The following is a 17,477-nucleotide window of genomic DNA, read 5'->3' as shown; positions in this document are numbered from 1 at the left end:
ACCACTCCGTGGTACAATGGTGTGGGGGGAAGGGACGAGCCAGGCACGAGCAACGCATGACCCATCAGTATCCCTATTGAATGCGCCATGCTATTTCATTTCATTCTCCCCCGTATTTAATAAAAAATTTCCACGGAAAAGAATTTATAATTTAACATGCCGAAGACTAATAGTGAGCATTGTAAGGCGTATAGAGCACCTATACTTGCAATGCGACCACCAAAACCACCTCCACTTGAGTACAAAGGAGAGATCTCGACAGCGGAAGAAATTATAGTGTGCGGTGGAGTTGAAAAAAGAAGCCGGAGAAGGTCCATCCACATCTTCAGAGCCTTACATCTCCCCAGGAATGTTAGAAGTGGATTTGGAAGAAGTCATGGAAGTTGATACTGCAAATTAAAAACGATGAAGAGTCCTCGAAGCTTAGTCGTAACCGAAAAGCGAAGGAGCCAAAACCGACTGCCAGAAGTACTCCATCAAATCGTTCAACACGTAGCGGGCTTAAGCAACAGAATTTTAAGAATCACTGAAGCATCCAAGCACAGTTTATTTTTGGTTAATTGTTTTTTTTTTTTTTTTTTTTTTTAAGAGCATTAGCAACTAAGGCCATATTGCTCCGGGAATATGCGGTGGTCATTCCCTAACCTTGCCGCATGCACAGTTTAAACGTGCATCCTTGGATAATGATTTCGGTTCAGTCTGTTCCGTGTGTGATTGGCTTTGGTTCAAGAACGAGGTGTAGAGCATAGTAGCTCGAGATCATCACGCTTTTCTTCAAAGAGCCTTTCCAAATGAGGATATAAGTCAAATGTCGGCCTGTAACAGCTATCATGGCTCTCTCAAGAACAAAGTGATTCTGGCTGTATCGAAGTCAAATGGTTTGAAATGTCATCGGATGCCACAGCACTTGCCGAAACTAAATTTGGTAACGGAATGTCTCATATCTCCGAGGTTCCCATTCATGCAGATTCGTCGCCTGCGGCATTCATACAGTCAATACGGGATCCTCGGTCGAGTGATAAATGTTCGTCTAAAGAATAGTCACGTAACTTCCGCTGTGCGTGCTCGGTGCGTACAATTTTTTTATTTTTTTTTTATTATTACATTGGCTTTTATTCATTTCTTTATGCCAACTTCGCACAAACTTTATCTTTTGCATTTCCTGGTCGTGATACATTTGATTATATCAAGTTGGATTAGTTGCAGATGGGTTTTGCAATGAGACTTATGATCCTAAAGCATGCTATTCTAGGACTGATGAACCAGGCAGTTACACCTGAAAATAAAATATTCTGTTTAACTGCCTGGTTGTTATCTTCTGATTTCTGTTGTATTCAGGTTAAGTGTGTTTCATTTCAGGTGTTTCATCTTCACAACCGACACCTTTCGGGAGTCTTAACTAACAAGCAAATGTCTTGTGATGCAATGTGGCTCCATCATCATTGAACACATACTATGCGGGAAAAAATATTACTAACACCTCACATATTCGTAGTTTACTTTAATATGCTGTCAATAATGTTTAATATTTTATTTTATTATTATTTTTTTTAATGAAACCCCCAAACACGAGAGGTATTAGAACTTATAGTACTTAGTATCGTTCTTGGATTGGAGGTTGAGAAGATGAAAGAAGATATTTGGTGACATTAGACTTGAACTTTTGTAGACTATAATTTTCAGGAAATACGTATGAAGCAAGGTTGTTCCAGAAAACGGCAGTTGAATGAATAAACGGAGGAAGATGAAAAGTTAGTTCTGTGAGTTTGAAGTTGGACAGTAAATGGATGTTGGCTGGTGACGGCACGTGTTCGGACTGTTTTGAAAGAGAGCGGGAATTATAGAAGCCAATTCAGAAGAACAGTGCCCATGGAAGTATCTGTAGAAAAGGCACATAGCAGAAACAGTACGTCTATGAGATAGTGAGTGGAGAGACTTTGTTAGAGATGAGTCATTAATTAACCTAACTGCCCTCTTTTTTTTTATATTCTTCTTTATACTCCGGCACGACCACCAGGTCAATGGAGTTTACGATAAAACAATCAATACAAATGTTAATCATATTTAGTAGTCACGGGCTTGAACCCCGGTCAAGCCAAAGAGCGTGTGCCCCTGCACTCGCGCTCCTGACCACTCGGCTACGTCAGGCCTCTTCTGAATATAGTCTAGAAGCCTGAGAGAGGCTTGGGGCACCACCTCCGATGTGGGAAACAATATTCCATGGTAGGGCGGATTTTCGATTTGTACAGAGTGAACAGCTGTTTGGAAGAAAAGTAACGCCGAGAGCGAAAAAGAAAACCAAGTTTTTTAGATGCAGAAGAAGCAAAATAGTAATGTGCTTGTGCCAAGAGTGATTAGAAGGTAGGGTAATCCCCAAAAGAGATATATCATCTTGCCTAGAAATCGGAGTGTCCCCAAAGATAAGCATAGGAGCCGAAGAATCCTTTTTGCGAGATATAAGACAGGACTGAGTTTTAGAAGGATTGAAATCAACTAAGTTGTCTTTGCCTCACTGGAGAATTACCTGGAGATCGGCATTTAAGGAATTTGTGAGGGATATTCGAGAAGTTGAAGCTGATTGATTAGGGCAAGGTTTCTCAAAGTGGAAAGTTGAATGCAATGTGCTATCGTCGGCAAAACTATGGATAGGATTTCCGGTCAATGGAAGAAGGTAATTAATATACAAGAGCAAAAGAGTGGAGGAAAGAACTGAACCTTGGGGACACCAGCATTAGTGGAGAAGTTAGAAGACAGAGAGCCATCTACCATCACCCTCAGTGAGCGGTCAGAGAGAAAACTGGATAACCAATTACAAAAAACAGTTGGCAAACCATAAGTTGGAAGCTTGTTTTAAAAACCTTTATGCCAAACACGATCGAAAGCCTTTGCGATGTCAAGAGCAACTGCTTGTGTTTCACCGAACTTTTCCATTGAATTTGTCCATGAATGGGTAACATAAGATAACATTGAGATATTACGTTGGCATTCGAGGTGAGCGGACGCGCTTAGACAGGGCTCCTCAGTTAAGTGGTTTACTTTTGGATAGTGCTTTTAAATATTTGATTTATTTAGATATTGTTGGATTATTTTGTTATAGGATTTCCTGTAACTGTTTGATTTTAATAATATTATAGATAAAATTTTTTAAAGTTACTTTCATTGATATTTATTTAATTTTATAATGGTAGTTACGAGATCTGCCTTAAACACGTCACCGGGTAACGTGACTCACACGGAAATAGCAGATGGCGATTTACAGGTGAGTCATGATTTAATCCGTTGTGGAACCTGTGGTATGTTTTCCAGGGTCGACCTGGTGACTAATCCTACCTCACCTGGGGATTCTTTTCTTTGTGATCGATGTAAGGAGTGCACCGATCTTAAATTACAATTTGGTGCACTGATGGAACAATTAGAGTCCCTGAAAAAAGGAGTGCTTGCCCTCGAAAATAATGCATCTGGGAGCTCGTCAGGGACTCAAAACTCCAGTAATCTACCAAGTGATGCACACCCGATTCGAGCCTCAAAACAGAAAAACCAAGTGCAAACTACTCTGGTTAAAAAGGACATTGTTTTATTAGGAGACTCCATTGTCAGGGAAACGGGGAATATTTTTTGTAATAAAGATAGGTGGAGCAGAACCAGGGTATGTCTGCCGGGAGCAACTATTGATGATGTCACCAACAGATTGTCAGATTTTAAAGGGGGTAAAGAAAATATTATTATTCATGTGGGGACAAACGATATTAAACGTACACGATCTGAGGATTTGTTGGAGAAATACAGGACCATGCTGAGGAAATGTCGCGAGCTAGGCCATAATGTCTATGTGTCTGCAATACTGCCCAGACACGATAGGATGGATTATATGTTAAGAGCCTTGTGGATTAACTCAAGACTTGAAGGAATCTGCAAGGCTTTGGGGGGTAAATTTCTATCAGCATGGCCCACACTTGTAGGTAGAAGGAATTTGTTTTGTAGAGACGGGATACACTTAAACAAAGGTGGTGCAAACGTTTTTGCCAGTATTATTGAGGATACCTTAAAGGTTCAAGGAAACTGCTAGTTAGGGGGAGATGTGGGTAATACTGACACGCGTTTATCTGATAATATTGGTCAATGTAACTCTTGCACATACCTTGAGTTCTTATCTGTTACCCCAACTGGACGTATTATCTAGATGTTCTGGGGGCAAAGACGTTTCACGTGAGCGGGTAGCTAATATCAGGGAAGAGAGCCTAAAAAACTTCAAGGGTTGTGTTAGGGTTGTTAAATATACAAGAAAAGTAAATCTTAATTGTTTATACAGTAACGTTAGAAGTGTCGTCAATAAAATGAGCGAATTCGAACTGCTGGTTAAAACAAGTAACGCGGACATAATAGGGCTTACAGAGTGGTGCCACCCGGAAATTGGAGATGATGAGTTTCAGTACAGCTTGTATAATGTATTTAGGAAGGATAGAGTAGATAGAAGGGGTGGTGGGGTAATGCTTCTTATCAGAAGCAAGTAGATATGTTGGGGGTTTAAACACATTTACATAAAGTCTAAATGGTTTTAAACACAATTGCATAAGACCTGGAGGGATTTAAACACATTTGCATACTATACTACAAGTACAGGTGTGAAAATGATATTTAGTTCTCATTTCATACCCTAGATGGCGCCACTTGCCTACCGAGTTTTTTAGTTCGTATTTTTGTCCCTGATAAAAAATATTTTCTTTCGCAGTGTCTTCTCATAGATTTAAACCTTTATTGATCCTTTGATAAAAAGAAAACTCATTGTCTTGTCATAGTGTTTATTAACTAATCCACCTGAGTCTTTTTTTCTTGTGTGTGTGTAAAACTTTTATAGGTTCGTTTCCTTAGAGATTCAATATGAAGATACATTTTTTTTTTAATTAGAGCCTTTTTATTATTATTGTAACTCTTTATTATTGTCTTAACTTATGTGTGTTAACCATTTTATTGACTCGTTTCCTAAAATCAAAAACTCAAACACCAAAGAAAACTTCTGCTTTTTAATGAACAATTTTTAAAAAGGTACATCTATGAACAAACAGTAACATTTTCAGATGTGTGGAAACAGTCCATCCTCCTATCTTCAAGCTGCGGTTCCGAGATGATAATAATCACTATCAGGATGATGACAAATATAAATAGTGCGATGTCTTCGACACTGTCCATTCCTACCTGTGGAGATAGAGAAATGTTAGCAGACTATTATAATCCTAAAGTAATAGGTAGTTTCAGTTCTATTGATGCTCTTCAAAAACATACTAAATTACCCAGACGTGTTGTACGCGAATTCCTAGCTAGTCAACCTACTTACGTGAGACATCGACAGCAAAGAATTAATTTTCAGAGAAACCAAATTAAAGTTCCCGGACTTAATCACACTTTCCAATGTGACCTAGGTGACCTGTCGGCTCTCGCCGACTCAAACGATGGATATCGTTACCTTCTGGTTTGTGTGGACTGCTTCTCGCGATATTCTTGGGTCAGAAAGCTGAAAAGCAAAAAATCCAACGAGGTTGTGCAGGCGTTCAAATCTATTTTCGAAGAACAAACACCATTTTGTGTTAACTCCGACCAAGGAAAAGAATTCACGAATGCTCCTCTTCGTCGGTTATTCCATTCCCTTGGTATCAATTTCTATACAACAAGATCAGAAAAGAAGGCAGCTATTGCCGAACGCTTCATTCGGACACTGAAAGAAAAAATTTATAAGTGGATTTCTTATTCCAAAAGTCAGAAATATATTCATGTACTCGACGATATTGTGGCTACGTATAATCGTACTACCCATCGTTCTATTGGTATGGCCCCCGTAAAAGTCACTCTTGATAACGAAGAAGAAGTGTATAAAAGACTCTACCACAGCCATACCAAAACCCTGAAACCGAAATTTAAAATCGGAGATAGAGTTGTTTTGAGCAGTGGGTCTCACCCTTTTCGCAAAGGTTACTGGGGGAATTGGACGAGAGAAGTGTTTACTATTACACGTGTTTTGAAGCGTAACCCTGTCGTGTACAGTGTGACAGGCCGTGATGGTGAGCAGATAGAAGGAACGTTTTACGAAACACAGTTACAGAAAGTTAACTTTGACGATAATCTACCCCCTGACGTCTACCCTATCGAAAAGGTACTTAAACAAAAGAGTTAGAGGACAACGTCAGTTATTAGTCAAATGGTTAGGCTACCCGCAAAGCTTCAACAGTTGGGTCAGCTCACAAGATGTTTTTCCTTACACTACCCAGTAATGCTAGTATGGATCTGCATCCCAGAAATTCTCAGTCACAATTCACAGTGGAACTGCCTAATGCTGTGTCTCTCTCTCTGGCAAATGGGAAGTAGCACTTGCCGAAGTACACTTCCCTCTTTCATGGGATAATATCTCCGATGGATGGAACATGTTCTCACTGTACCCCAAAAAGAAAAAAGAAGTCAGAGCGATGACAGTATTAAAAGAAAAGTATACCACTTCCTCAAAACTTATCGATGATGTTAATTCTGTCGACAGCGACATTCAACTGAAAGTGAAAACAGACGGAACGAAAGAACAGTTCATGTTAAGGGTGAAGAACGAGGGTACGGTGAAAATCTCTAAAGTTTTTACAAGGGTTATAGGTCTCAATAAGACATTTAGCGAGGATCAAGGAGGATTCCATATTTTCCGAAATTATCACGTCGGCGAGTGGGTTTCCAAGAAGGAAATCACAATGCCTAAAGAAGCATCCAACAGAACGATCACATATCGGGGTGTGAAAGCAGAAGCTGTTCAGGTCTGTAAACTACCACGAGGGAACTACAAAAGTATATCACAGGTGCTTAACGCCATGACGAAGCTGGCACCCCAACTCGACGCAAAAGTGAACTCCATAGGTATAGTGTCTATCGAAATCGATCCATCAGTTTACCTTCGCTTCCCAAAAACAGGACTCGGTCAGATGTTAGGTTTCGAAAAACTAGGCAGAGACTTAGAAGGCAGAGTTTACACTAAGTACCAGGCAGATATATATAGGGGTGTCAGTTCCTATTTCGTCTATTGTAATCTAATTGAGGATCAGGTTGTAGGCGACACGAAAGCGCCACTGTTACGTGTCGTATCGTTTTCCAATAACGGAGAGTTCTCGCATTTAGATTATTACCCCCTCCAGTTAAGCACGTTCCATACAGTAACCATCCAAGTGCGTACAGATAGCGATGAATTTGTGCCGTTCAGTGACGGAAAGACTACAATTAAACTACATTTCCGTGAACGATGAATGCGTACGTCCATTACTACACAATGCAAGCAGGGGGGAACCCCTACTTCGCTGGGCCATCTATCCAGAGAGGTTACGGTTTAGGAAACATCTTCCGCACAGCATTCCATTTTCTCACACCGATACTCAAACCAGCAGCAGCTTTCATCGGTCGGCAAGTGCTATCTGCAGGACGTAATATTGTCGATGATGTCATATCAGGTGTTCCACCGAAACGTTCGTTTTTAAATCGTGTATCAGAAGTAGGGCAAGCCATTAAAGACAAGGTGCGTAATCAGAGCGGTGGTAAACGTAGACGCCGCGATATTTTCGATGGAAGTTATGATGTCTGAGCTGGATCTTTTCAGTAAACCTGCCACTAATATGTGTGTCGAACGGTCGTCGTATATTACTTTCCTTCCTCTGGCATCTGTAGATAGTGTGGGTCCGATCGAATTCTATATTCCGGGGACTTCAGAAGAGTATCTAGACCTCGGGAAAAGTTATTTGCGGCTGAAGGTGCGAATCACGAGAAGCGATGGAAAAGATCTGGAAGAAAATGATAAAGTAGGAGTCGTTAACAATTTCTTTCACTCTCTATTCAGTCAAGTTGATCTCTTTGTACAAGACAAACTGATTAACCCGTCGTCGAATACGTACCCTTATCGTGCATACCTGGAAACGCTTCTTAACTATGGACGGGAAGCCAAGAATTCGCAACTGACAACAGAGATGTACGTCAAAGATCAGTACCCCGATGTTAAACAGATGTTCGAGAAGGACGACAGTGGTATGTACCAACGATCGAAATCCTTCTCAAAATCGAAAACTGCAGAGATGTTAGGAAGACTTCGACTCGATCTGTGTCACCAGTCTAAATACATAGTGAATAACGTCTCCCTCCGTTCACGACTTGTAAGAAGTTCCCCCGAATTTTGTTTGCTTTCCAACGATTCGTCAACTGCCAAGTTGAACATTATGGAAGCAACGTTATTCGTACGTAAAGTGAAATTGAATCCTCAGATCAAACTTGCACACATCAGTGTTTTAGAGAAGAACCCGCTCGTGTACCCGATTAATCGCGTGAACGTGACATACTTTTCTATTCCCAAAGGAATGGTAGATTCCACACGTGATAATATATTCCTAGGACAAATTCCATCGCGTGTGATTGTGGGTTTGGTATCGAGCGAAGGTTTCAATGGATCGTACGCTCGCAACCCTTTTAACTTCTCTCACTTCAACATGTGTTACTTACAAGTGACTGCCGATGGTATTCAGTACCCGTCAATACCACTGACTCCCGACTTCAAGACAGGACAGTATACGAGATCGTATCTGTCGCTCTTCTCTTCATTAAATAAATGGACAGAAGACACCGGAAACGATTTGTCATATTCCGAGTATCCAGTCGGTAATGTATTGTACGGCTTTGACCTATCGCCGGACGAAAATGCCATCGGTCAACACATTAGTGCAGTGAAAAGGGGGAGCGTACGTCTCGAACTGAAATTTTCCTCACCATTGCCTGAAAACGTCACGTGCGTCTTATACAGTGAATTCGAGAACGTGGTTTCGCTGACAAAAGACAGGTCGGTTCTTCTGGATTATGAACACTGAAGAAATAGCAAGTTTGTTGGAAAGTGTTGTTAAAGATTACCCCATAAGTGTATGTGCTCGCGACGAACTGCCTACGAACATTCTTAGTAAACCGTTTCTTCTAGTTGTAAACACCGATCCATCCGACAGACCAGGAACCCATTGGATAGCTATTTACCTCGGAGAAGAAGAAGAAGTCGATTACTTCGACACGTTTGCCTGCCCCCCCGCCCGAAGATTTTGCGGCGTTTCTGAAAAGGCAAAGTCGCAAGTGGACTCATAACAAGACTGTAATACAACATCGGGAATCTATAGCTTGTGGACTGCATTGTGTTTTCTTTTTAACCCATAGATGTCGCGGTATTTCTATGAGACAGATTGTTAACGAATGTTATTGTAAAAAATTGTGGGGCAATGATATTATTGCTACTTTAGATGTAATCAATCACTTAAATAAACAAATTTAAAAAAAAAAAAAATTGTGTACTTACATGCTTATCCACTGTATTTTCTTTCCTCTCAAGCGACGGGGAGACGTCAGAATCGACGGTTTCTTCCTTGCACGTTTGGGCGCGCGCTTTTCCCCGGCCGCCGCGGGAGGGAGCACGAGGGCCTCCTCCGGAGGCCCGCTTTTCTTCTTCAGTCCCAGAAAAGCCTGCAATGTTTGAAGGTAGGCCTTCACCTTGGATTCGATCGACATGTCCTGTCTCTTCAGAATTTCGGACATCTCTTCGTCCAGAGAAATCATCCGTTGGTGTTCTGGTGGTGCCAGTAGTAAATATTTTTTGAACGAGTCGTTCATTTTCTTATTAGCGATGTTATCAGTGGAATTATCAGACTGCCCAGTAAGGGAAACAGTGCTCCTCCTTGCTGTGTAATAAGTCTCCGTCGCCTTGTGAAGGGGACCTTTTTATCCGCTAGAACACGCAGCAGTTTCTTTTTGTGCTGCAGTCTAAGACGTTCTTGGGGGTGATTGGTATGTTACCTCTTAGTAAATTCTTACACAGTTCGCACAAAACAGTGACCTCAGAATGTGATGCCTGTCTCAAAATTGTATTTGCTTGCTTGGGGCTGGCACCAGACAAAAACCTGATGAAGTCACTATGTTTTCGGAGTCTTTTAGCCATGAAGGTACATATGCAATTGACGGGCCGTCCTCCGGTAATATGCACGAGCGCAGACGTAATTGTTCTGGCGTATCTTGTCGAAAGTCCAGTAATAAATACGAGAACGGTTTTTCTGTGGCCTCCTTATAAATATCGACTAGAACACTCGAACGCCCTGGAAATACTTGCGAGGCTAGGTGAGATATTTGTCGGGAATCTCTGGGATTTTTAAAAACGATTAAATAGTGTGAGTTAAGACTGATGGTCCGATATTGACTACCCTGACAGAACAAATTTTGGGAGAGAAGACAGATACTTGTGTTCCTGTGATGGCTTCCTTTAATGAATATTTCAGCGATTTCGGAACTGTCTTTTGCAACGTGTTGGAGATCGTCGATTATAATTAGATTTCTGACACGTCTATCGACTTCAGGCAGTTTCAAGCCTTTTACGAATTCAACGTGTGGAAACTGTAAGAACCGATCCTGCTCTTCAGAGTAGCAGTAAATTATTCTCTCCGGAGGGGGTGAAATTAACTGTTCGCTGTTTTTAATAAGGGACAGAATGAAGGTAGTTTTACCGCTTTGAGTACCACCGGCCGCGACACATGTGAAGGGGTGGATAAAGGAACACATAGTGACAGTGTTATAACCAACAAATCATTTTTGATTGTGTTTTTCACGGAAGTATCCATATGGGTATGTCCTCTCCAAATATGCGCTTCTTAAATGTGAAACCATACTGCCTAGTTAACGATGTTAGTTCTTTTTTTTTATATTTTTAGAATGACCAGCACAACCTTTATTTGATATGTTTATAAGAACCAGATCGATTGAGAGAGAGTCTGTTATCAGAAAGCCACTTCGCGACTGATCTACACTGAAAAATGCATCCATAATTCTATCTAATGTCAGTTCTGATATCTTCATAAATGGAAGATTAATCGGTGTTTTTAGGGAGTCGGCGTTTACACATAAACGAACATGGCTAAATTCTCCTCCTTTGTTTACATACCCAATAATTTGCTTAAACACTTGTTTGAACAATAGAAAAAACTGTTCCCCTGCAAGCAAATGTAGGTCTCGGTATTTGCACTTGTAAGTTTTATACACAGTTTTATATTTAGAGGAAAACTTCTCTGATCCTTCACTGATTTCGTAGAATCGTTCGTATGTTTCCTCACCCCCACCAATTTGAATCTGAAAAGATATGAAAAAAAAAAAATACTTAACGTTTTTGGAATTTGGATTGTAATTCTACATATGAAATTCTGAATAAAACTTACAGGCCCTTCGTTTGATCCTCCAGCCCGCCCCTCGGCAAGTTGAGACATTGAAAAGAATTCTGCATTCTGAAAATGAATATTAAACATTGTTATAAAAACTGTATTTTTATCACTTTTAAAAATAAAAAGTGATAAAATAGGAGGAAATTCACTCACCTCAGTATTCGTATACAATATTTCAGCTTCAATAACTTCAGCAAGACTAACAGCTTCAGTCTCCAGGGAATCATCATCACACATGTCCATTTTTTTTTTCTTTAACGATTCTCTGGCTGGGGTCGCTTTTAAAGGATCTCCAGTAGCCTTATGACATTCTCAGTCATTGATCCTACTATTTCGTCAAAACGAAACTTGTTCGGAAATACTACAGACATCCTGTAAGTGGGTTTTAAGGTCAAAAGGAGACCTGTTCCAAAATAGTTTGTCATCCTGTAAGAGTTCCTAATTAGACAATTTCCGATGACACACTTCTTCTTGAGTAATATTCTTAGTCCCATATCTGGGTTGGAGGTTGTTTTATTAGGCAATTTCCGATGACATACTTCTTCTTGAGTAATATTATTAGTCACATATCTGGGTTGGGACTGCTTTATATATGACTGTTATACGTTACATTTGCCATTTTTCAGCAACTGCTAAGATGTGTACCGCTCCAAAGAAGAACTATGTGTTTTTTCGTCGCCTCAGTTCAAGCACTATTCTACGAGTTCTCCTGCTTGTTTTCGAAGTATCGATCGTTTTGGAATGTGCTTCGAGTTATCTAAAACTAACGGTAGATCAGTGGAGTAAGATAGCGTTAAAATGGCCTGAAGTATTACTATTAGTTCGGGGTCATGCACATGAAACTATTACATTTACAGACGGCTTGGAGATTGAGACAGATGCTGGTCGTGCTACAATTACCAATGGTGAGCTGTGTGATTTTAATCTCGACTTGGGTGAATGTGAGTCTCTTTCACAAAAAATACTCTATGTTGACGATTTTGTATCTGTGCTTGGGAACGAAGCTAAACTATTCACACTGATGCAAGATTCAGTGATGGAAGTACTACACACAGCTTGCGAATGTTTACGACTGCGTCGACAGTTCACCACCACCAGTGATATTACATTTCAAGAAGCCTACGAGTATATGGTTCGACATCTGATTCCGTATAACGTTGTAACAGTCTTTACGGCTAGATGTACTTTGCAGCAGTAAGAACCAAAAATTAATCCTTATAATATTCTGCAGGCAGTACTTGGAATGATATCAGAGTTAAGGAAGCGTTATATTGAACGTTATGCTCATTTATTCCCATTTCATTAGACTGTGTCTTTTGATTATTAAAAAGATTGTTCGTGTTCTCAAAATGTTACTGTTTTCTTCATAGATGTACCTTTTTTAAAAATGCTCATTAAAAAGCAGAAATTTTCTTTGATGTTTGAGTTTTTTGATTTTAGGAAAAGTGTCAATTAAATGGTTTACACACAACTTCAGATCGGAAATTTTTTTCATTTGTTGATAGAATAAATACATGTATGTCTAATTGAAAATGTATTTTCTTTTTATCAAAGGCTGAAATTTTCTTTGGTGTTTGAGTTTTGGATTTTAGGAAATGTGTCAATAAAAAGGTTTACACACAACTTAAGAAGATATACAGTAATAAAATGTATTTTCAAAAAGGTTTACATACACACAAGAAAAGACTCTGGTATGATAAAAAATTAAAAGAGAGAAATATACGTGGTGCCATCTAGGGACAAAAATACGAACTCAAAAAAACGGTATGCAAGTGGCGCCATCTAGGGAATGAAATGAGAACTAAATATCATTTTCACACCTGTACTTGGAGTATAGTATGCAAATGTGTTTAAATCCCTCCAGGTATTATGCAATTGTGTTTAAAACCATTTAGACTTTATGTAAATGTGTTTAAACCCCCAACATATCTACTGAAGCAGCCTGAGTGTGACGATAGCTTTCCCGGATTCAGACATTTCACATGCTGGTATAGAGTCTGTATGGTGTGAGATAGTTGGAAACAAAGGTATAATGCGAGTAGGAGTAATCTACAGACCAGGTGATTGTGTAGATTATGACAAAAGCCTCTACATGCAAATGGAATGGGCAAGTAAGCGTCAATGCCTTATTATGGGTGATTTCAATTTGCCTCTAATTGATTGGAGTAAATGGGAAGGAAACTCGACATGGGGAACAAAATTTTTAAATCAACTAGATGACTGTTATTTGTATCAACATGTCAGGGAAAGTACTAGAGAAAAGAATATCCTAGACCTCATCATCACACATGAATCAGATGACATAACAGGGCTGACAGTAGAGGAACCAGTAGCAGGAAGTGATCACGGAGTTCTACAGTGGATGATGACGAGAGAGGTAGCAGAAGTAAAAGGCAAAGGAATGGGTTTTAATTTCAGAAAAGGAAATTACGATGCCTTAAGGTACTACATGGCCTCTATTAACTGGGTAGATATCGCACAGAGAATGAATACTATTGAACTGTGGTATACTTTCAAAACATTAATCACAGATGCCTTGAATGCGTATATACCATTAAAAAAATACTCCACGAGAAGGGTTCCAAGTTGGATGAATAGTGAAGTTGCCACATTACTTGAGCAGAAAAAGGTGGCATGGAAAGGTTACAGAGCAATAAAAAGTACTGAAGCCTATAACAGCTACAAGGTGATCTGTAATAGAGCCACAGAAAAGGTTCGACAGGCAAAGGCAGTTTATGAGAAATCACTAGCAAACAGAGCAAAGAGGGGGGATAAAGAATTCTTCACATATATAAATGCCAAGAAGAGCAGGACAAACCAGATCGGACCTTTACGTAAGGGAAAGGGGATAGTAATAAATACACCAGCTGCCGTTGCAGATGAACTCAAAGGTTATTTTGCATCGATATTTACAAATGAAAAGCCTTTTGTGGCAATGGGAAATTGTGCGAGCGAAGTTAAAAAATATGTAATTAATGATATTGAAATTTCGCAAGATTATTTAAAGAAAAAACTTTCGCGCCTACAGGCCAGTAAGGCTCCTGGAGTTGATGGAATATACCCTATAATCTTAAGAGAGGCGGCAAGCGAGTGCATTGAACCATTGAGGCTAATTATGCGAGCATCACTAGACTCTGGGGAGATTCCCTTGGATTGGAAAAGTGCAAATGTATCTCCCATACATAAGGGTGGCTCTAAAAGTGAAGTTGGAAATTATCGACCTGTCAGTCTGACTTCAGTAGTAGGGAAAATCATGGAGGCAATGATCAGGGGTGGAATTCAGGATCATTTGGATCGAATTGAAATTCTCAAAGATACTCAGCATGGTTTTGTAAAGGGAAAGTCATGTTTAACAAATCTGGTTCGCTATTTCGAAAGGGTCCCTCACGAGCTGGATTTAGGGAATAATATCGACATCGTTTATTTAGATTTCAGCAAAGCTTTTGACTCAGTCCCACATGAGCGGTTGCTTTATAAGCTGGAACAGGTTGGAATCGATATTTATAATCACTGGGAAAATCCTTAGATGAATAGAAGGATGGCTTCAGGGCAGGAGGCAGAGGGTTGTGATAAATGGCTATTCCTCAGATTGGGTTGATGTAAGAAGTGAGGTTCCCCAAGGATCAGTATTAGGACCACTGTTGTTTTTAATTTTCATAAACGACATTGATGAAGGGATAGAGGGCGTGATGTCTAAATTTGCAGATGATGTTAAAATTGGTAGAGTAGTTAATGATCACTGTCAAGCTGAGCTTCTTCAGAGAGACCTAGATAGACTTCAAGAATGGTCAGAAAAATGGCAGCTGTGCTTTAATCCAACAAAATGTAAGGTATTACACCTGGGAAACAGTAATCCCAAAAAAACGTATTCACTTGGTGGAGTTCAACTAAACCCAGTACCGGAGGAAAGGGACTTGGGTGTTACGATACGGTCAGACATGAAATTCTCTGCGCATTGTCAACAGGTTGCAAGGAAGGCCCATGGTGTCCTATCGATGATCTATCGAACTTTTGCAAGTAGAGATAGGGACGTGATAATCCCATTATATAAGGCTTATGTTAGACCACACTTGGAATACTGTGTTCAAGTATGGAGACCGCACCTAAAGAAAGACATCGAGCTTCTTGAAAGGGTGCAAAGAAGGGTAACTCGCCTGGTGAGATCGGCAAAAGGGCGTCCTTATGAGGAAAGACTTCGAATATGTGGGTTGCAGAGTTTGGAAACTAGACACCTTAGAGGAGATTTGATTTAGGTGTTTAAGGCTCTGAGAGGCATCAGTAAAATGAATGAGGACAAAATTTTCAAAATTTCAAGATATAAATGATGCTAGAACTAGGGGACATAAATTCAAGTTACGGGGGGGGGAAATGTTTAGATTGGACTTCAGGAAGTTTTATTTTAGCCAGCGAGTTATAAATTACTGGAATAAGTTGCCTTTGTGGGTGGTAGAAGCCGACAGTTGGGGGAAATTCAAAGGTCATCTGGATAGTACTTTCGGGTAAGGGAAGCGCATAGGATGATAGTTTTAATTTCCTTTTTATTTATTTTTTTTATTTTTAATTTTTTTTATTTATTAATTATTATTATTTAGTTATTTATTTTATTTATTTATTTTTTTTTTTTGTTTTTATCATTGTTTTGTTCGGATTTTTTTTTTTTTTTTTTTACCATGCGGCCGTTACTAATACTAATACTAATACTAATAAGCCAGATATCACCAGTAGATCGACACTGACAGAATCCATACTGGCGAACGTTGATCAGATGGAAGTATTCTAGGTAGTTTAAGGGTTGGCTGTTAATTTATTTCTCCATTACTTTAGAAAGAGTAGAAGTAATTGCAATGGGACGATAATTGGATGGAAGGGATTTGTCACTCTTTTAGGAACTGGCTGTATATGAGCAAATTTCCAAACAGAAGAAAAAACACCTTTGGAATAAGAAAGTAAAAAAGGCGGCAAAGAACAAGAGTAACTTCAGGAGCACAGGTTTTCAGAACAAATGGAGAAATATCATCAGGACCTGGAGCTTTCTTAGCATCAAGATTCGTCAAAATCCTTCTGACATCCTTTTGACGGAAGACCACAGGAGACAATGAATGGAGCGTGTTGGGAATGGTGGGAGGTGTTTTACCAAGATCATTAATACATGAGTTGGAAGAAAAATGGAATGCTAGCAGGTCAGCTTTATCCTTGGCTGAAGTGACAATAGAACCATCTGGTTTTGACAGAGGCGGGAGCAGAGATCTGTATAAGTTGCGGCCAATAGCTTTGGCAAGAGACCAGAATGCTCGGCTACCATTAGGGAAAGAAGCAAGTTTTCTACACTTAGCCTGTTCAAAATCTAGTTTGGATTGATTAATAATTGCTTTACTATTGTTGCTAACTTTGGTGTAGGCAGAAAATGAAACTGAAGAATTGGAGACAAGCCAATTACGATATGCAACTTTCTTCTCTTGAACAGCCTTAGCACATTTAAACCAAGGTTTGGATAAATGACGAGATTTTAAAGTGGAGTTTGGAATAAAGGATTCCATTCCTACAAGAATAATTTCACTAACACGTTCTGAGCAAACATTGACATCAGAAATTTTGAAACAGTAATCCGAACAATGAAAATAAATGTTGCAGATCATCCCATTTTGCATTCTTGTAATGCCAAACAACATGAGGTTGGGAATAGCCATGAGATAAAGGCTCCATTGGAGAAGAGACAATCACCAAGTTGTGATCTAAGGTGCCTAAAGGACCACTCACTTCGACCGTGTACTTAGAAGAGTTGTTTGTGAGAAAAAGATCTGGCTGTATGGTTAGGATTGTCCGGTATTCTGGTATGTAAATGAACAATCTGTGCGAGGTCATTAGTAATTGCAAAAGCCTCAGCAGCTCGACCAGCTGGGTTTGTGTGACTAGAGAATGGAAGCCAGCTGGAGTTGTGAACATTAAAATCACCAAGGAAAATTACCTCACTGTTAGGTAAGTAAGACTGGATAAAGTCAATTTGCAAAGAGAGGAAGTCAAAGAGTTTCAAGTAATTAGTGGAGTTGGGAGCACGGTATAGACAACAGATGAATTTGACAAAATGAGGTAGAAAGATTTTAAGCCAGAGAAGGTCGAAAGAGGAGAGTCCAAATTACCAAGTCTTTGACAGGGAACATCGGAACAGATATATGCACAGTACTACCTTTGAGACGAAAGGAATCATACCGCGAATAATTTGGGCAACTGAGATGAGCA

General features: G+C 39.7%; 2 protein-coding genes across 2 annotated transcripts in view; one reads left to right on the top strand and one right to left on the bottom strand.

Annotated features, from left to right (window-relative positions):
- The window catches only part of LOC150091477 (uncharacterized), a 317,989-nt gene that overhangs the window by 125,250 nt on the left and 175,262 nt on the right, over window positions 1-17,477 (top strand). The gene's annotated exons all lie outside the window — the stretch shown is intronic.
- On the bottom strand, window positions 5,143-9,656 carry LOC150091478 (uncharacterized). The gene is made up of 2 exons (XM_090384094.1): window positions 9,338-9,656; window positions 5,143-5,193 (listed from the first exon to the last, which is right to left on the bottom strand). The coding sequence occupies exons 1-2, from the start codon at window positions 9,646-9,648 to the stop codon at window positions 5,190-5,192; spliced, it is 315 nt and encodes a 104-aa protein (XP_090240220.1). The 5' UTR covers window positions 9,649-9,656; the 3' UTR covers window positions 5,143-5,189.

This window comes from Mastigoproctus giganteus, chromosome 1, assembly GCF_048544385.1.
Source record: "Mastigoproctus giganteus isolate SK-2022 chromosome 1, ASM4854438v1, whole genome shotgun sequence".
NCBI classification, from domain to species: domain Eukaryota; kingdom Metazoa; phylum Arthropoda; class Arachnida; order Uropygi; family Thelyphonidae; genus Mastigoproctus; species Mastigoproctus giganteus.
This window is presented reverse-complemented; position numbering and strand designations above follow the sequence as displayed.